General features: G+C 61.4%; 3 protein-coding genes, 1 long non-coding RNA gene and 1 other non-coding gene across 8 annotated transcripts in view; 2 read left to right on the forward strand and 3 right to left on the reverse strand.

Moving 5' to 3' along the window:
- Positions 1-1531, forward strand: LOC113907187. Its single transcript, XR_003515127.1, has 2 exons — positions 1-212; positions 1019-1531. It is a non-coding gene; the product is annotated as an uncharacterized LOC113907187 (long non-coding RNA).
- On the reverse strand, positions 1343-8087 carry RANBP1 (RAN binding protein 1). 3 transcript variants are annotated; one of them, XM_027565981.1, is made up of 6 exons: positions 7991-8087; positions 5196-5332; positions 3757-3914; positions 2438-2566; positions 2074-2139; positions 1343-1746 (listed from the first exon to the last, which is right to left on the reverse strand). In XM_027565981.1, exons 1-6 carry the CDS (start codon positions 8060-8062, stop codon positions 1631-1633), a joined length of 678 nt encoding a protein of 225 aa, XP_027421782.1. In that variant the 5' UTR covers positions 8063-8087; the 3' UTR covers positions 1343-1630. The 3 variants fall into 3 exon arrangements, with proteins under 3 accessions (XP_027421782.1, XP_027421783.1, XP_027421784.1); XM_027565982.1 differs by lacking the exon at positions 7991-8087 and adding an exon at positions 6275-6655; XM_027565983.1 differs by lacking the exon at positions 7991-8087 and adding an exon at positions 5639-5900.
- Positions 1924-2045, reverse strand: LOC113875167. The gene has a single exon (XR_003506178.1). It is a non-coding gene; the product is annotated as a small nucleolar RNA SNORA77 (small nucleolar RNA).
- TRMT2A (tRNA methyltransferase 2 homolog A) lies at positions 6747-11809 on the forward strand. The gene is made up of 12 exons (XM_027565980.1): positions 6747-6986; positions 7105-7640; positions 7837-7945; positions 8134-8315; positions 8442-8556; positions 8649-8764; positions 8836-8947; positions 9224-9346; positions 9502-9577; positions 10072-10188; positions 10296-10392; positions 10487-11809. The coding sequence occupies exons 1-12, from the start codon at positions 6963-6965 to the stop codon at positions 10716-10718; spliced, it is 1839 nt and encodes a 612-aa protein (XP_027421781.1). The 5' UTR covers positions 6747-6962; the 3' UTR covers positions 10719-11809.
- The window catches only part of DGCR8 (DGCR8, microprocessor complex subunit), an 18982-nt gene continuing 10603 nt past the window's right edge, over positions 11394-19772 (reverse strand). For both annotated transcript variants that reach the window (XM_027565978.1, XM_027565979.1), the window contains exons 9-14: positions 19580-19662; positions 14699-14799; positions 14453-14559; positions 13576-13703; positions 12723-12836; positions 11394-12538 (exon numbers count right to left, since the gene is read on the reverse strand). In XM_027565978.1, the coding sequence (XP_027421779.1) occupies positions 12455-12538; positions 12723-12836; positions 13576-13703; positions 14453-14559; positions 14699-14799; positions 19580-19662 (617 nt within the window). In that variant the 3' untranslated portion in view covers positions 11394-12454. The remainder of the gene's footprint in view (positions 12539-12722; positions 12837-13575; positions 13704-14452; positions 14560-14698; positions 14800-19579; positions 19663-19772) is intronic.

Genomic DNA, 19772 nt, shown 5'->3' on the forward strand with positions numbered 1-19772 from the left:
GCCAGGCGAGGCCCCTCGCGACCGCCGCCCCGCCCGCCCTCCCCGCCCATCGCTGGGGGCGGGGCCGGGCTCAGACCTGCCTGGAGCGCCCCCACTCCCACCCCAGGACATGTCCAAGGGTGGCGGATCGTGACACGGCAGGGCGCCTTGGTGGTTTATCCCCTGCCCACTTCACAGGCCCTGAGCTGGACGAGAGGGCGGCAGCCGGCAGGGTAAGAAGGGCGGCCGGCTGGCCCTCTCCTGTCCCAGGCTGCAGGCCTCACCGGACAGAGTGGAGTGCCCTGCCCCTGCCTAGGACAGGCTGTCTGGGTAGGCTCACCCCTTGCAGGAAACCCCACCCCCAGACCCCGCGGCTGCCACTTAAGGTGGACCTGACCACAGTGAGATCGGGCCAGCCTGGGTCCGCTGCTCTGAAACCAAGACCTTCAGCCCCTCCCCAGGTGGGAATCCATGGGGAAGGGTCTGCTGTTCTGTGGCCAGAACCCTGTGCAGCCCTGTGCCTGAGCCCCTCAGGCTGGGAGACCCCACCTGGCCCTGGGGCCCCAGGCAGCTACTGGACAGAAGAGAGGGTGTGGGTGTCCTCCCACCACTCCTGGCCATAGCCTCTGCCTGGCGAGGAGCAGCCCCCTGGAGGCCCAGGGCCGCAGGCAGGCAGGAAGCGGACACCTCCTGGCTCTACCGGCTGCCTCTGCCTCCGGTGGCCCGAGGTCCTGAGGACACACTGCGATTCTAGCCCTGCCCCTCAGGGTCTCTGGGTCTGTAGGGGGTGAGTGCAGGGAGTGGGCAGGATGTGTGTCCCTCTGGGCAGAGGGTCCCAGGGAGCTGTGGCCCAGGGATCCCCTTCCAAGGGCAGCGGGGAGCAGGCCTGACCTGCAGGCCGGGCTGTGATACAGACGCGGCAGCCACTTCCCTTCCCCACGCCACCCTCTCGCCCTGCCCCACACAGCCTGGCTCAGGGCCAAGCACAGGCATCCTCCGGCCTGGTCCTGCCGTGTTCCCCAAACCCCTGCCCCCACAGGACTCCTTCGGAGCCGGTGGTGTCTGCGGAGGACACAGGGCCGCACTAGACCAGCGCCGACTGTGCACTTGGGGAGACCCACCCCCCGAGGATGCCCCACCTCCACCCAGACAAGAGGGCCCAGAGCTGCGGGGGACAGTCTTCTCTGAGGACGGTCACGGGGCTGTGCCCGGCTCCAGGTCAGACGGGTGGCTCTGCCAGGGCAGAGGGCCACCCAAAGATGCCCGGTCAAAGCCCGGGGCACACCGAGGGCACCTGGTGGGCGTCCCCACCCCAAAGCCGGGGCAGAGCGAGGGGGCGGCGCACACACGTCCTGCCTCCGTGCAGGTTTCAAATGTGTTGTTTATTCGCTATTTTGATGACTATAAATAAGTGTTTCCACTATGGAAAAGAAAGTTAGCACGGTACATTCTCGTGACCAGGGAATGGATTTTCTGAAGTTGTCTTCATGAGGGCAAAAACTTGGAAAAAAAACAACCTGAATGTTGGAAGTCAGTTCTTTATATAAAGTCCCTTGTAAAAACAAAACAGAATAAAAACAAACCGAAAAGAAGGCGCAGGGCAAAATTAAAAAAAGAAACGGGGAGACGGGGGCAAGGTGCCCGGGGCGCCTCACTGCTCCTCCTCGACTGCCGCCGGGGCCGCGTCCTGGGGCTGCTCGCCCTCCTGCACCGATAGCGCCTCGAGCTTCTCCACCACCTTCTCGGTGCTGTCATTCTTGCCGGACCCTGGGGGACACAGGGGTGAGGTCAGTGGGAGGCGCAGCAGCCGGCCGTGCCCCAGCGTCTCCAGGCGAGCGTGTGCCCGGGACTCTGGCGGCAGAACAAGCCCAAGCAAGCAGGCACAAGCACCTCCCCAAGCCCCCACGGCCCCAGGGAGACACAGCCAGCCCACCCCCAGAAAGCACCCGTGTACCGGGGTAGCTGTGCTGCCCGTAACAGGGCAGAGGTCACAGCCCCCGCAAGTTCCTGTGGCAGACGGAAAAAGCACCCGCCTGGGGCTGCGGCTGGGTGCAGAGTGAGTCTGCAGAGCCCCCACCCACAGGCCCGCGGCACCTTTTTTTTCTTTCTCTTCAATCTCTTTCCTGCATTCTTCAAACTTCGTCTTAAATTTCTGTGCATCTGCAGAGATAAGAGAGGTTGCCCCCAAAGATCCCTGAGCAGCAAGGGGGACACAGTCCTGGAGGGTCCCACGGACACCCCGCTCCCATCTGGGCAGCCCATCCTGCCAGGCACTGTGCTGGAGCAGGCCCCACAGAGCAGAGGCGAGGCCGCCTCAGCACCAGGCGGCCAGCGACTGGGTGCCACGCTCGACAACACCAGCGAGAGGACGCCGCAGCCCGGGGAAGGCAGGCTGGACACAGCCCTGTGAGCGCGGGCCTCCCCGGAGGGCCCCCTGCACACGTCCAGGCCCACTTACTCTCGGCGTTGAGGAAGCGGATGGCCAGGAGCTCCTGCTTGGGGCACTCATCGGCAAAGTCGGCATGGGTATTCCAGACCCAGGCACGGTCGCTGCCTGCGTTCGGCTTCAGCTCCATCATCGGCGTGACTGGAGGGAGAAGCCCCATGAGGACCGCATGGCTGCCAGGCCGGCCCCCACCCCGACCCCTAAAGGCCCGACTAGAGCAAAAGCCTGGTTGGGGCTTCGCCAACCAGGCCCAGACAAAGGCTTGTGGGTCTGGATCTTACCCAAACCCCTGAAAACCCCGTGTCCACTTAAAAGCAGGACTGTCCTGAATCTGGGAAGAGGGCAGCCATTCCCTGACCACGAGGACACCTCAACAAGGGCCTCCGACGCCACGAGACCTGTTCACCACCAGCTGCCATGGCCCTGTCCCTGTCTGAGCAGACCCAGGGCAGATGTGGACCGCAGCTGGGCAGGCCCAGCCTTCCTGAACAGGGTGCCCACCATGTGGCCAAGTCCATGCCTGGCCACACATCAGGACCCAGCCCACAGCAGGCAGGGCTGTAGCCGAAATGCATAAGCCACAAGTGGGGTGAAGGAGACCCACCACTCTCGGCCTTGCACTGCCCAAGGACATCCCAGGGAAAGAGGCCTCTGGAAGTGGACACCGAAGGCCCATGACCAGCGTGTACACCACAGAGATTGAGCCACATCCAGGAATCTGCGTGGCCACCCATCCCTCAGGCCATGCAGGGACTCAAGGAGACCAGCTTCCCAAGAAACGAGTGCCCCACGGCTATACTCGCCCCACGTGCCTGGCAGAAGTCTCCCAGGACCAGCCCCAGGAACACGTCAGGCTCAGCACCGAGACCACTCATCCCAGCCCAGACTCCCGGTGAGCCCACGTGCCTACCAGGCACTCAAGGCCCCTCTCTGCCACCACACACCTACAGGCACACCAGGCCGGAAACCCGGTGACCAGCCAGGCTCTGAGAGAAGCAGGGTCAGGGAAAACCCCTGGGAAACACCTCAAACTGGGCTGGAGAACAAAGACCAAGCCAGAAGCGACAGGCGGGGCGGGGCGGGGCGGGGCGGGGCAGGGCGGGAGGACCTCGGAGCGCGGGCATGGGGGCTGGCTCACGAGTGTCGATGGGGCCGTGGTACTGGGAGGCCCGTCCCCGCCTGTCCAGCCACATCACCCTCCCGGGCCCTCTGGTTCCTGCCGGGTCACCTGTGCGCCGAGATCCCCGCCCCTCGCCCCGCCCCCTGCAGTGATTGGTACAGATCTCGCGGGTCCCCGCCCCCTCGGAGGCCCCGCCCCTCCCCCCGCCTACTGTAGTGGTTGGCGCAGATCTTAAGGGTCTTGTCCCTGCGCATGAGCAGGCGGATGGTCCCCTTCTCCTTGTGCTTCAACAGCTTGACGTCCCCCGTGCCCCGCTCCTTCCACTCCGGAAGGTCGTTCTCTGAAGCAAACCGGAACAGCTTGGCCCGCCTGCGAGGAAAGCCGTGGGGCGAGGCGTTAGGCGGGCACAGAAGGGACGAGACCGGGTCTACACCCGAGGCCTCGCCAGACATCTCTGCCTTTTACTCCAGAACTGCAGGTCAGGACATCACCAGAAAAGCGAGGAGGCCCAACGAGCCCCAACTCCTACAGGAAAGCCTGACGTTTCACAGGGCCCACTGCACTGCCGGCCGAGGCGGCCATCACGGTGCGGGGGCTCCCTAGCGCCACGGATGAGGGCAGGGGACGAGGAGCCTTTCCTCTGCTGGGAAGACAGGCTGCAGGCCTCCACTCGGGGCACAGGTTCTGGGCCAAGAGCTGGCCTTCCCACCCACAGCAGCTCGGCCATCTGCCTCGCCAAGGATCCCAGCTCTGCCGGTCCCTTTCCTGCAGAGACTACTCTCTGCGCCACACGAAACCAGCAGGGAAGCAGTGAGCCCACGAGGAGGCCCCTCCCGTTGGCCCGGCCTCCCTGGGGAGGCTGGGAGGCACAGACGCCCCTCCCACCCCAGGAGCTTAGGACTGGTCTCAAGCCTCCCGGTCTTAGAGGAGAGGTCACAGTGCTGGTGATCCCCTATGCTTCCCTCCTCTGACCCACAGCAGAGCACTCAAACCGTACTCTGGTGTTTCTAAGGGAACTTGAAGCGGTGGAGAGTTGGCCCTTCCGTCCCTCCCACCGCCCAGCGATTCCCACTAACTGGCAGCTGTGTCTCCCAAGGCCCCGTGTCATGCGGTGCCAGCACTCTCTCACAATCACCTGGCCACACAGCTTCCGAGAGTGCTGCTTCAAGGTGCGTGGCCACCATAACATCTTGTTGAAGGCACCAAGATCACAATGATTTTTTAAAAATATAACTTCAATGACTAAGCACCCACCTTTTATCTGTAATTCCGAGCATCATTTCATACATTAAAAATACTAAATCGGAAATTCAGGAGCTTCAAAGGATGCCAGTGTCGAAGAAAATAAGACAGTGTTGGTAAAGACCCGATGCTCAACCAGACACGGGGCTGTGGGAGTCTTAAAGGCAAGGTGGCAAAGACAGGGGTCTGTGAAGATGTCAACTGTGGGCAGAGTGGGACAGGCCTCAGGGCAGTGTGGGTCCCAGGGGCCAGGAAAGAGTGTATTCAAGAGCAGCTCAGTCTCAACATGGGAGTAACCATCACAAAATTCTGTGGTTAAAGGTCAAGCCAAGACCTTAACACCTGTAAAAAAAAAACACTTTCGACCTCAAAGTGAATGTGTCTACTTCTGAAAAGATGCCAACTTACATTTTAAAAAGTTCCTCTTCATCTTCTTCCAGCGTTTTAATTTCTTGCTCGGGAAGAGAAACTATTGGCTCAAACTGGGGGTCGTGGTTGGACTCATCAGCATTCTCGGTGGAGGTGTCGTGGTCCTCGTGGGTGTCCTGCAGAGGCGGGTGGAGACGTGAGTGACCCTTCTGGCTGCGCCAGACCCCACCAGTGTCCAGAGCGAGGCATTCCCACTAGTGAAGGGCCTATCCCCCTCAAAGCCTTTCTCCAATCTGCAGTGAGCCACTAGACTCCGATATTTTCTTTCAGATGCAAGACACCACCTCAGACTCCCCAAACTCTCCCGTGCCCCCGCACTTCATTTGTAAGATGGGAACGCAGATACTGCCACGTGCAGATTAAGGGCACAACAACGGGGTGGGGGGTGGGGGGAAGGGCCTCGAGTCGATCACTTCTCTTACAAAGCCTTTTTTGAGTTTTTACTGGGTGAGAAAAATCTGTGCTCTTGCTTAAAAGTTGCGGCGGCGTGCTACTATGTATGCAGAATTCAGTTCTGCCAACTTTATCTCGGTTGGTGAAATGACGCGTGAAAATCAAGAGGATTCACGCAAATAAAAGCCACAGAGTTCTGATCCAGTGCGGAGGACTAACTACAGGGCACAAAGGATCAGGTTTTGGGTTGTCTCACGGAGCACGTGGCTTGGAGATCCATAGCCCCAGAGGGTAAGACGCCCGAACTAAGCTCCCCGGCTCGGCCCAGGAACGCAGGCCTCCGCCGGCCACTCGGCCGGACGGCAACCACCCCCCTCTCCCCAGCCCAGGTGGCCACGGGCCGCCAGCCAGGCCGCGCGGGCGCGGAGGCGGATAGCGGCTCGCGGACCGGCACCGGATGAATGGGGAGCCGAGTGGGCCGGCCGCGTCCGCGCGGGGGGCCGGCGGCGGCCAGGGGCGGGCGCGAGGCCCGGCCACCCCAAGGTCACGCGGTGCGGCGCCCGGGCCCGCGGGCCGGCGGGGGTTGGAGACGACGCGGCCCGCCCACGTGGCTGCCGGCGGTAGCGGCCCCAGAGCCCCCCGACGCCCGCCCCGGCCCGGCCCACCTTGGCGGCCGCCATGGGCGCGGCGGCGGCGGCGGCGGCGGCGGCGGCTCGGCGGGCTCGGTCGTCGCGGGCTCCGCGGCCTCTCGGCGGCTGCTCACAGGTCCTTCCTCCGCGTCTGGCGCCGGCGCCTCCGCCCGCTCGCTCGCTAGCTCGCTCTTCCCTCCGCCCCGCGACCCGAACCCCGACCCCTGACCCCGGCGGCGGGAAACGCGCCGCGATTCAAAACCGGCGCAGCTTTATTGGGCTTGGGCGGCGGACACTCGCATTGTCCGGCCCGCCCCGCGCTTCCCGCCAAAACGCCCGCGGCGCATGCCCGGCCAGCCAGGCAGGCTGGGAGGGGGACGGCTGGGGAGCACACACTCCGGGCGGCCCTCGCGCGCACTTCCGCCCCGCGGCCGCGCGCGCGCGCCCCTGGAGCTAGAGGACTGGACTGCGGGGGCGGTGGGGGGGCGTCGAACTGCGCGTGGTGATGACGTCGCCGGAAGCGGGGACGACAGAGACGCCCCTCCTGCCCTGAGCACGCCGGCGGCCTGGCGGGAGGGCGGCGGGCCCGGGGAGCAGGCGGGCGGCGCAGCGCGTGGCCGAGGCCCGGCCCCGAGCACCGCGGGTTCGCGTCCCGGCCCCTCCCAGGCCGCAGCCGGACAGTGTGCGCTCCAGGCCCCAGGCAAGGCGACGGACACTGCGGACGATGGGGGACGAGCTAGACAGCGAAGTATGGTGCTGGGGAGCCGGCAGGGTTGGGGGCCGGGGCGGCGATGGGCTGGGGAGGCCGGGGCGGGGCTCCGGGCGCGCGGGCCGCTGCCAGTTCCGCGCCTGCCGTCTGCACGCAGGGCCCGGCGCATGTTGGGGACCCCTGCCGGGACGGCGCCGAGGCGCCTGGCCCGCGGCGGGAGGAGGAGCCGGCAGCGGCGGCCGGGCCCGCGGGGCCGGGGCCCTACGGCTACATCCGGGCCGGCCTGTTCACCTCGGAGGTCTTCAAGCTGGAGCTGCAGAACGTGCCGCGCCACGCCAGCTTCAGCGACGTGCGGCGTTTCCTGGGCCGCTTCGGGCTGCAGCCCCACAAGACGAAGCTCTTCGGGCAGCCGCCCTGCGCCTTCGTGACTTTCCGCAGCGCCGCCGAGCGCGACAAGGCTCTGTGCGTGCTGCACGGGGCGGTTTGGAAGGGCCGTCCACTCAGCGCGCGCCTGGCCAGACCCAAGGCTGACCCCTTGGCCAGGAAGAGGCGGCAGGAGGACCGTGGGGAGCTCCCCGCTGGCCCGGCCGCGTGCGTCGCCGACGTGGTTACCCCTCTCTGGGCCGTTCCTTACGAGGAGCAGCTGGAGCGGAAGCGGCAGGAGTGTGAGCAAGTGCTGCAGAAGCTGGCCAGGTGAGTGTAGGCGCGGGCATCGCGGGCTGGGCGCTGCGTTCGCTCAGCCCGCTTCCTACACCTCGCACACAGGCTCTTAGGGAGCTAGCCCGGTAAGAGCCATGTGTTATGGCTCAGACAAAGGGGTCCTGAGCGCCCCCGGGGCCAGGGGGGTGGGGTGTTTGGAGCCCCACCACCGCCCCTCCTCTGCCCACAGGGAGATCGGGAGCACGAATCGCGCCCTGCTGCCCTGGCTGCTCTCACAGAGGCACAAGCACAACAAGGCCTGCTGCCCCCTGGAGGGCGTCCGGCCCTCCCCCCAGCAGGTTAGGCCTTGGGGACCCGCTCTTAGAGCTGCTTCTGGTTCTCACCAAGCACCCGTTGGTTGCCGTCGGCATGGTGCCCTCAGCTGCCAGGCCCGTCGGGGAGCCTGGGCCTCGCATCACCTCTGCACTGCCAGTGTTGGACGGTCAGAGTGAGAACCAGCATCTGTTTCCATTGGCCCTTCCTGCAGACCGAGTATCGGAACAAATGTGAGTTCCTTGTCGGCGTCGGCGTGGACGGGGAAGACAACACAGTGGGCTGCCGGCTCAGCAAGTACAAGAGTGGGACATGTGCCGTGGCAGCCCCGTTCGACACAGTGCACATCCCTGGGGCCACCAAGCAGGTGGTGAGGGCGTTCCAGGAGTTCATCCGGTGAGGTCACTGGCAGCCTGGGATGTCCAAGGCGGTCTGAGAGCAGAAGATGGGGTCCAACCCGGGAGGGGGCTCTGGTGGTGGGGCTGGAGGACACAGGCACTCAGGGCCCTCTGGCTCCCTCAGGTCCACTCCCTACTCGGCATACAATCCGGAGACGTACTCAGGTCACTGGAAGCAGCTGACCGTGCGTACCAGCCGCCGCGGCCAAGCCATGGCCATTGCCTACTTCCACCCACAGGTCTCGGGCGGGCAGAGTGTGGGAGGGGCGTCCAGGCTAGAGTGAACTTGGACACAGTCTCACCAGCCCTTTCTTTCTACCACCTGCTTCAGAACCTGAGCCCGGAGGAGCTGGCGGGGCTGAAGACATCTTTGGCACAGTACTTCATGGAGGGGCCGGGCAAGGCCAGTGGGGTGACCTGCCTCTACTTCGTGGAGGAGGGACAGCGGTCAGTAGTCAGGATGGCTGGGGCAGGGGTCCACGTGAGGGCTGTGAATGAGCGCTGTCTCGTGCCCACAGAAAGACCCCCAGCCAGGAGGGCCTGCCTCTGGAGCATGTGGCCGGGGACCGATGCATCCGTGAGGACGTGCTGGGGCTGACCTTCCGCATCTCCCCCCACGCCTTCTTTCAGGTGGCCGGAGTCTGGGCTCAGGAGGGCGATGGGGTGGTGGCCGTGGAGCAGAGTATCTGGGGGGAGCCCAGGCCCACTGGCGGGGTCTGCGGTGCCTGCTGCTGCGGGGCCCGAAGGGCTTGCGCTTGGGAGGAAGCAGGGTGCAGCAGCACTGACTGAGCTGTGTTCTTGAGCCAGGAGACTGGGAGGGGCCCTGGGGTGCCCAGGGAGTCGGAGGCAGGGAAGCGGTGAGGGAGTCAGGCGGAGGGCTACTCTGACGGCCCGGTCTGCACACAGGTGAACACTGCTGCAGCCGAGGTGCTCTACACGCTCATCCAGGACTGGGCCCAGCTGGACGCAGGCAGCACGGTGCTGGATGTGTGCTGTGGCACGGGCACCATCGGCCTGGCTCTGGCCCGGGTGAGCCCCACTGCGCCGGCCGGGCGCACCCCCAACACCGCTCCTGTCGTCCCCCTTCCTATCTGTTGTGCGACCCCACCCTGTACCAGCCCCTCCTTCACTGCCCCAGGACGCCCGGGCTGGGTGCTCATCAGTCCTTCCTGTCTCCGCTCCAGAAGGTGAAGAGAGTCGTGGGGGTCGAGCTGTCCCAGGAGGCCGTGGAGGACGCGCGGGTGAATGCCCTGGACAACGGTGAGGGCCAGCAGTGGGGGGGCAGCCAGGCGGCCATGAGCCGTTACTGCCCGCGTGGCGTGGGCCCCACTGCAGACCTATGGTGCACCACGACGCCTGGGGCCACCCCGCTATGCTAAGTCCCTTCAGTCGTGTCCGACTCTGTGTGACCCCATAGACGGCAGTCCACCAGGCTCCCCCATCCCTGGGATTCTCCAGGCAAGAACACTGGAGTGGGTTGCCATTTCCTTCTCCAATGCATAAAAGTGAAAGTGAAGTCAGTCGTGTCTGACTCTTAGCGACCCCATGGATTGCAGCCTAACAGGCTCCTCCATCCATGGGATTTTCCAAGCAAGAGTACTGGAGTGGGGTGCCATTGCCTTCTCCAGGGGCCACCCCGCAGGGAAGGGCTTTCCTGAGGCATCTTGGTCCCTGGGCTCTGGGCTCTGGGACACAGGGTGGCCTGGCGGGCCTGTAGGAGGCGCCCCGTGACACAGCTGCCCTGCCCCTTGCAGAGTTGAGCAACGTGGAGTTCCACTGTGGCAGGGCTGAGGAGCTGGTGCCCGCCCTGGTGAGCAGACTGGCCTCCCAGCAGCTCGTGGCCATTCTGGACCCGCCCCGCGCCGGCCTGCGTGAGTGGCAGCCTCCCCAGGGGCTGCTGGGAGGCAGAAGGCTGCCCAGGGGCCTTTCCCTCGGGGGGCTCCTTGGGGACCCCCCGTGAGGCTGTGTGTCTCCCCAGACTCCAAGGCGGTCCTGGCCGTGCGCCGGGCAGAGAACGTCCGGAGGCTGCTGTACGTCTCCTGCAACCCGCGGGCAGCCATGGGCAACTTCGTGGAGTGAGTGTGGGGTCGGGTGGGTGGCTGGGTGCCCGGTTCACCCCTGCAGGGGACCTGCCACACCCACGCACTGACCATGCTCTGTCCTGTACAGCCTCTGCAGGGCCCCGTCCAACCGCGTTAAGGGTACTCCCTTCCGACCGGTCAAGGCTGTGGCTGTGGACCTGTTCCCTCAGACCCTGCATTGTGAGATGCTCATTCTGTTTGAGAGGGTGGAGTACCCTAATGGTGCGGGGGCCCTGGAGCCCCAGAAATCTCTGGTCCAAACCCCACCAGCACCCCCAGGTGACACCCCACCGGAAGCCAGGGTCTCCCCCGCTTCTTAGGGGCTGCGGAAACCAGCCTTCTGGAACAATGCCTGGACTGCCACAGGCGGAGCCTGGGGTCCTCAAGGCCCGCCTGGGGACAGCCAGGCAGCAGCCACAGAGGCCACCAAGCCCGTCCCTCACCCACAAAGGAGCCACAAGGGCCAGAATAAACAAGTGCGGAACTGCCAGTGTTTGTGATATGAACCTGGGGGGCAGGCCCCGAAAGGCGCCTCAGAACTGGGAGTGGCGCTTTCAGCACCCCACAGCCTACGCTGCTCAGAGGTGCAGGGCCTGGAGGCCCACCACACCCCACGGGGCACACAGGGCACGGTGCCGAGCCCCCATCCATCTCTCCCTGCCCCAGAGGCTGCCCCTCCTGGTGGCGGCAAGAGCTGAGAGGAGCTGGGGACCCCCACCCTCTGCGAGGCTACAGCCTGTGGAGGACCCGCAGCCCCAGGACTAGCAGGCTGGCCGTTCCCTTGGGACAGCTCCGCTTCCCACCCGTCAAGACTCATGCCTATGGCCGTGGCCCAGCTGCCCCCACAGGCCCTCCCTGCCCTCTGCCCCTGCAGCAGAGCCATGCCCACACCCAGGGAAGGGGACAGAGGGAGGCAGGACCACGGTGAGGTCACCACCTGCTGCATGACGCATTGGGTCAGGGTGGTGCACTGGCTGCTTTAAGGGCAAAAACAGTTACAGTCAAGTTATTATTCGCCACCGTAGACGGGACAGGACAGAAGCAAGCGTATAATTACAGCGACTTGATTTGTGGATTGCTTAACAAAGGTCCACAGGGGCTGACCTCAGTCACGTGGGGGGCGTTCAGAAGGCTCCGCAGCTAAGGGTGGGGACAGCAGCCCCCCGCCGGGGCCTGGGGTGGGACAGACCCGCCCCCATCCCCGGGGCCACCTGGTCACGCCGCACAGCCACAGGTGAACTCGAGGGCCACCTGCACCAGCATGAGCATCTTCAGTTCCTCTTTAAGTAAGTTCACGAGCTAAAATGCATTAACTGGTCACATCTGCTACGTGATTCCACACCTATCTTCTACCCTCACTGTAAAAGCTTCTTTCCAAATGCTAAAATATCATAAAAGCTTTAAAAATTGATGGGTTGACAGACTGGACTGTGCAAAAACTTAGTAAAAAGTTACCAGAGGCCAGCAAAGGTGAGGGGCCTCTACCTACGAAGGCGTGTTCAGAGCACTAAGAACGGACGCCAGGCCAGCAAGCAGGCAGGGCAGCGCCCACGCCCGCAGGCAATGCCTCTCTGGTGGTGGTTTGCCTGCAATCTCTGAAAAATAGCTGTGGTACTAAATCCTGTTCATTTTAAACAGTCCTTCCTACTGTTAACTTTTTCAGAAAAAAGAAGGAAAACCCAGGAGGCTGGAAGGGGAGGGGACCAGCCTGCGCCTTCTGGCTGGGTCACTCCACGCCTGTGGGAGCCGGGGGTGCATGGCCTTCACATTTCACGTCAACTATCACTTCTGGTCAGTGCACGTTACATATAAAATTCATGAAAACCTTCAGGGTCTGTCCACACGACCAGAGCCTCACAGCGATCTCCCAGCTGTCCGTGTCTGCCTGTGCGGCAGGTGGGTGGAGGCCGGGACACAGCCGCCCGGACTGTAGGTGGCCTCCAGGGGAGCTGCGTGGCCTGCCGTCGGGCGTGCGGCGGGGGCGGGGGCCAGAGGCCTGGGTGGCAGGGTGTGTGGGGAGGTCCCCAGTGCGCTGGCAGCCCTGCGCCGGCCGCCCTCACACGTCCACGGTGCACAGGGGCTCGCCGCCGGGCTGTGCGGAAGCCACGATGGACATCTTGGGCTTCTTGCGCGTCTCCTCCTGGAAGGACACTGAGGTCAGGCGGGGCCGCAGGGACTACAGCCCAGGCGCAGTGGGGCCCTGGGGAGGGAGCGAGCCCAGCACACAGCACCACGCACTGGTGCTTCCGGGGCGTCAGTCGGGATGCACGCCCCAAGAGGAGGGTCAGGGTCGCAGCCCCCAGGGGCTCGGAGCCAACGCATACCCGCTCCTCCGCCAGCCGCCGCATCTCCTCCTGCAGCTTGCTCAGGATGTGCAGGTTGGGCTTGTTCTTGCGAGCGAACTGCTGCAGCTCGATCACGCTCTTGTCCGAGGTCTCCTGCGGAGCAGAGCCTGCTGGCAGCACCGGCCGGGGCCTCCCCTCCCACAACCCACCTGCCAAGCTGCTGGCTGCCCCTGCTTCAGCCGCCTCCGGCGTGGGGCGTGTGCCAGCCCCCACAGCCTGCCAGCCAGGCATGCACCATGCCCAGAGGCATCCGGCGAGGGTGGCCGGGACCCAACGTGGTCAGGGGGACGGCACGCGCCGGCCCAGGCTTGCCCAGCCCCGCGGCTGCCCGAGGGCCGACGCCACACTCCCCACACATCCATGGGGTGAGCGCGGTGTGAGGGTGCCTGCAGGCTGCGCCCCACCCGATGGCTCTGGGGCCTCCTGGCAGGGCCGGGCACACTTCTCCCCGGCTCCCGGACCAGCAGGACGCTCTCCACGCAGAGACAGGAAGGCAGCGGCTCAGCCACACACGGCCCAGCGCCTCAGGGCCCCCCACACCCCCCAGCCCAGAGCCAGGAGCTCTCCGGGAATGGCTGGGGTGCCCCCCGCAGTCCTCACCCTCCATACCCACCACTCACTGGGGACTGTTTCTGAAGTCGGGGGAAAATAATCAAAAACCAGACGTCACTTTCCTGTACTTTCCCGTAAATGCACAAAAACTTAACAGCATTGTGAAATCTCAACATCTCGGCCGAAACAGAGAACAGACACGTGCGGGCTGTTGAGAGGCACATGGTGCTGGTGCCCGGGACAGCGCCCGCCCGGCCGCCGTGCCCCCCAACTCCGTTACCTGCTTGACCATCTTGCTGCTCTCACGGCCATACATGCGCAGCAAGGACCCCCAGTTCTTGACATGCGGGTGCAGCAGTTGCAGGATCTTCTGAGACGCCAACTGCTTCCCAACGCGCTTGTTCTTGCCTGGGCGGAGACGCGGACAGAGTCAAGACACCCATGTCCACAGGGCACTGTGTCCAGACGGCACACTCCACACAGCCCTGCCCACCAGAGGCACAGGGGGGCAGGACGTCCCCCAGGCCGCAGCTGTCAAGGCCCCCTGCCTGCAGCTGCAGACACATAGATGATGCATCCCGCAGGGCAGGCTGGGGCCGGAGGGGAGTGCTGTGCGGCGGATGTTTCTAGACGGAGGGAGGAGAGGCCGGGGTGCAGAGCAGGCTGGAGGGGCACGGGGCCTCTGGCCTGGGTGGGTCTGTTCCCACCCTGCCCCCTGCTCAGCGCTGGGCCTCAGCAAGCACTGGTGTCCGTGGGGGACGGCCCAGTCTGCACAATCTCCCGCAGCCTGCTCGAGCATGACCTTCTCCCTTACCCGGTGCTGGGCTGTGTTTAGACAGTCCCACAGTCTCTATGTGAGGCTACCTCCAGCCCTGGGCGAGGCGAAGAGCAGCGGGCCCGGTCCCCTCCCACGGACCCAGCGCTGGGCAGGCCATGCTGGCAGCCGGGGCCACGGCCCAGCCAGGTGAGCAGCTCAAGCCCGGGACACTAGCCACTACAGCGGCGTGCAGGCTGGCTGGGTCTCAGGGTGATGTGCAGAGCGGCAGGCATGCCCGGAGCTGCCGGCACAGGGCTGAGGCCCCAGTGGGCCTGGGCAGCGGACCCTGCGGCCACTGAAAGCAGGCCCACGTGTGTGCGGGGGGAGGGGCGGGGCTTACACCAGCCGCGCACTGTGTGCTTGCCGCACGCCATGACGTATTCGCTCTTCTGGTTTTTACCAGGAACCACTTCAAACTTGATGGAGGTATCTCCCATCCCGTGGTTTCTGGGGGATAAAGCAGACAGTAAGCAACATCGCCCCGAGACGGCACCCACCGTCCTCCCCAAACCGCAGCTCCCAGTCCAGAAGGGCTCTCCCAGGCCCCACCGGTCCCCTGGGGAGGCCCCCAGCAGGGACACCCCACCTTTTAAGGCACTCGTGGAGGATCTGGTAGGGGGAGAGCAGCCCGGCCTTGCTGGTCAGCTCGTAGACCCGCGAGTCCTCGATACTGATGTGGTTGAAATACTACAAAGAGAAGCAGCCGGTGAGTGCCAGCCATGCCCAGGGCCTGTCCAGCCGCCCCAGCCCTTGTCACGGCCTCTCAGCGACACTGCACCACACCTCGGGCCAGGTCGCCCAAGACACGCCTGCCTGCTGGCCGCGGAGCCCATCCTGAACCAGAGTCTGATGGGATGACTTGGCCAGAAAGCTAAAGACACACAACCTTTGGAAAAAACCTTGAAAACCATTGTAAGTGAATTTAGAATAGAGAAAGTGACCAGACACAAAAGAATAGAAACTCAGCCACGGTGACGAAGAGGAGGCGCCCAGCCGGTTCACAGAGAAGGAAACTGGCAACAGGGGCCTCGCCAGCCCGGAGCCAGCTGGGACCCTCAGGAGCACAGCCCCTCCATGGCAGTGCTGTGTTCACCTCGCAGGCTGGCCGTGACCCAGAACCAAACACTCTGTCAGAGCCTCTCGGGGAGGCCCCTTCCCCGACTGTCCAGCTCCTGGGGCCCCCAGCCCCACCATCTTCATACAGAACTCCAGGAACCTGCTCCTCCAGGAGCGAGGGGGCTTCCTCCCCCACAGCGTCAGGAGGGGGCCTTGATCCCAGCGAGTGGAAAAGCACCCTGTCTGAGTGTGCCTCCCTCCCAGCACCTCTGGGTGTTAGCCAGCCAGGGCACCCTGAGCCCCGCAGTCAGGGTGCTGCTCAGACCGCCGGCCACGAGGGAAGAACCCACCCCCAGGCACGGGGGGCAGAGGATGGGGCTGCAGGTCCTACCCCCTGACTGCACAGCGGCGCCCCCAGCAACCAGCCCCCTGCCTTGGGCCACCTTGACGTGAACTCAGGCGGAGGGAAGGGGTTAGAATAAAGGGTTCCCTTCACTTAAATTGTTTTTACTTTCTGGCTGCACCTCCTGGCACGCAGGATCCCAATTCCCCTGCATCAGAAGTGTGGAGTCCCAGCCATAGGACCGCCAGGGAAATCCCAAATGTCCCCTTCACTTTTATCAGAAGGAGCTGTTTCAGGAACTGGGGACAAAAACCAAACGGCAATTTCTCTACTGCAGTAGCTCTTTGCAGGGACCAAGGACAGAGACCAAACGTCTATGTGTTTCTTTATTACATTATCACAAAGACATATGTGCCTAACAGCCCCAAATATAGGGAGCAAACCTGAGGGCAGTGAAGCGACAGCTCGGCAGTAGCTGGGGACTCGCCGCTCTCTCCAGGACAGACCCCCCCAGGAGGGCGCACACCCCTGGACAAGCCTCGACAAGCGTTAAAGGGACCAGCTGGAATCACACAAGCTGTGGTTCTGAATCACAATGGAATTAAGATAGAAATCAGTAACTGGAGACCTCCCTGGTGGTCCAGTGGCTAAGACTCCATGCTCCTAATGCTGAGAAGCAGGGTTCGGTTCCTGGTCAGGGAACTAGATCCTACATGCTGCAACTAAGACTTGAGTCAGCCAAATAAAGAAATATTTTAAAAAAGAATAACTGAAGGAAACTGGGGAGATGCACAAATACATGAAAAGTAAACGGTCCTAAACGGTACAGAAAAAGATCTTCACGACCCAGATAACCACGATGGTGTGATCACTCACCTAGAGCCAGACATCCTGGAATGTGAAGTCAAGTGGGCCTTAGGAAGCATCACTACGAACAAAGCTAGTGGAGGTGATGGAATTCCAGTGGAGTTATTTCAAATCCTGAAAGATGATGCTGTGAAAGTGCTGCACTCAATATGCCAGCAAATTATCAGCAGTGGCCTCAGGACTGGAAAAGGTCAGTTTTTATTCCAATCCTAAAGAAACGCAACGCCAAAGAATGCTCAAACTACCGCACAATTGCACTCATCTCACACGCTAGTAAAGTAATGCTCAAAATTCTCCAAGCCAGGCTTCAGCAATACGTGAAACGTGAACTTCCAGATGTTCAAGCTGGTTTTAGAAAAGGCAGAGGAACCACAGACCAAATTGGCAACATCCAGTGGATCATCGAAAAAGCAAGAGAGTTGCAGAAAAACATCTATTTCTGCTTTATTGACTATGCCAAAGCCTTTGACTGTGTGGCTCACAATAAACTGTGGAAAATTCTGCAAGAGATGGGAATACCAGACCACCTGACCTGCCTCTTGAGAAATTTGTACGCGGGTCAGGAAGCACCAGTTAGAACTGGACATCGAACAACAGACTGGTTCCAAATAGGAAAAGGAGTACGTCAAGGCTGTATATTGTCACCCTGCTTATTTAACTTATATGCAGAGTACATCATGAGAAATGCTGGGCTGGAAGAAGCACAAGCTGGAATCAAGATTGCCGGGAGAAATATCAATAACCTCAGATATGCAGATGACACCACCCTTATGGCAGAAAGTTGGCTTAAAGCTCAACATTCAGAAAACAAAGATCATGGCATCTGGTCCCATCACTTCATGGGAAATAGATGGGGAAACAGTGGAAACAGTGTCAGACTTTATTTTTGGGGGCTCCAAAATCACTGCAGATGGTAACTGCAGCCATGAAATTATAAGACGCTTACTCCTTGGAAGAAAAGTTATGACCAACCTAGATAGCATATTGAAAAGCAGAGACATTACTTTGCCAACAAAGGTCCATCTAGTCAAGGCTATGGTTTTTCCAGTGGTCATGTACTGATGTGAGAGTTGGACTGTGAAGAAAGCTGAGCACCGAAGAATTGATGCTTTTGAACTGTGGTGTTGGAGAAGACTCTTGAGAGTCCCTTGGACTGCAAGGAGATCCAACCAGTCCATTCTGAAGGAGATCAGCCCTGAATATTCACTGGAAGGACTGATGCTGAAGCTGAAACTCCAATACTGTGGCCACCTCATGCGAAGAGTTGACTCATTGGAAAAGACCCTGATGCTGGGAGGGATTGGGGGCAGGAGGAGAAGGGGATGGCAGAGGATGAGATGGCTGGGTGGCATCACCGACTCGATGGACGTGAGTCTGAGTGAACTCGGGGAGTTGGTGATGGACAGGGAGGCCTGGCGTGCTGCAGTTCATGGGGTCGCAAAGAGTCGGACATGACTGAGCGACTGAACTGAACTAAAACGGTCCTAAAATAACCACTGGCTCAAAGAAAAAATCACAAGAGAAGTCAGGAAAATATTGTGACACAGATAAGAAGAAAAACACAACATATATTAAAGCAAAATTATGGGATGCAAATTAGTACACAGAAGAAAATTGACAGCTGTAAACTCCACATTTAAAAAGACCTCAAATCAATACCCTAAACCTTAAGAAACTAGAAAAAAGGACAAACCAAACACAAGCCTGGCAGAAAAAAAAATAAATAAATAAGGCTGGAACTGAAACAGAGAATAAACGAGAACTGCCACACAAGCAGCAGCCGCTGTGAGAAGACCAGCGACGCACAGACACCGAGAGTGGCCGAAAGAAAACAAGACTCAAACTGCTGACACTCAGGGACGAACGCAAGGATGCCACCAGAGGGCACGGCGAACGCCAGGCCCCAGGAGGGCCCGGCCAACCGGGAAAACTCCTGCACAGACCCAGAATCCCACAGCCGGCTCGAGCAGCAGCAGAAAACCTGAAAACGCATAACAAGTAAACACCTTGAAAACAAGGAAAAGTCCAGGCACAGACGGTTTCCCTGGTGAATTCTACCAAGTGTTAAAAAAATTAACATCAATCCTTCACAAACTATTCCACACGATGAAAGAGAAAGGAACACTTTCCCACTCATGCTATGAGGCAAGTACTGCCCTGATACCAACACCAAAGACATCATAAGGAAAAAAAATACAGACCAGCACCCCTTAGAAACACAGCTTCAGAAATCCTTAACAAAACGGCAGCGAGCCAAGCCCGTCCACACACAAAGGTAGCTGTGCGGCACAACTGAGGGCACTCATCCCAGGAAGGCAAGGTCTGTTTCATGCTCAAAAGCTAAGAAGCACAACCCCACACCAGTGGAATCAAAGATAAAAACCATGTGATCATCTCATAGAAGCAGAAAATTCAAAACCCAACATCCACTGCAGACAGAAACAGTCAGCAAACCAGGAGTGGAAGGAAACGTCCTCATGCCGATAAAGCCCCGGCTCAGCAGCAGGAGCACGTGGGTCTGGCCCCACTAACTGCAGAGGTCAGAGGCTGCGGGCCCAGCACAGAAAGCAGCCAGCGCCGCAGGGCTGGCGGGCGGGACAAGCCTGGGCTCAGATGGCGGGCCGGGGCTTCCTTCCGGAGTGATGAACACAAGCTGAGCGCACAAAACCCACTGTGCTGTGTAGCGTAAAAGGGAAAAACTACGGTGTATCTAAGTTACACTTCAACAAAGGTGCTGTGGAAAAAGAGTGCAGGGCTTCCCTGGTGGTCTGCTGGTTGACAGCATGCTTCCACTGCGAGGGGCCGGCCTGGGTTCTGTCCCTGGCCAGGGAACTAGAGCCCACGTGACGCAACTAAGCCCGGCACGGAAGAAACAGAGACAGCTCGGTATTTAAAAAAAGGATGCATCCTTCAGTGTGAGAAGCCCTCGTTGCAAAAACCCACAGAAGCAATCCACCCAAAACAGCTCACAAACAGTTCTAAGTGGTTCTCAACACAAAGAACAGTCCAGCTTTTGCAGCCTCTGCCTCAAAGGCTCGTCCACCACACAGCTGTCGGTGCAGCATGACTTCATTGCAATATGGCAAATGCAGCCTCTCACACCCACAGCGAGATGGGGACGCAGACCCGACAGGGGACGGCCCCCGCCCACAGAGACAGGCGGGCTCCCGGTCCCGATGCGAACGGCGGGCCCATGCTCACCTCCAGCTCCTCGCTGTCTCTGGGCTTCTCCTCCGACGTCTGCTTGACGAAGTCGGGGATGAGGATCTCCAGCGTGGCGCGGGCTGTGGGGAGGAGCACCAGGTGAGGGGCCAAGCTCAGACAGGATGCAGGCCCCAGGGGTGGAGCAGCACTCGGGGAGTTCTGCGGGCCGAGCGTGGGTGCCCTGGGCACA

Source organism: Bos indicus x Bos taurus, chromosome 17 (assembly GCF_003369695.1).
Source record: "Bos indicus x Bos taurus breed Angus x Brahman F1 hybrid chromosome 17, Bos_hybrid_MaternalHap_v2.0, whole genome shotgun sequence".
Classification (NCBI taxonomy): Eukaryota; Metazoa; Chordata; class Mammalia; order Artiodactyla; family Bovidae; genus Bos; species Bos indicus x Bos taurus.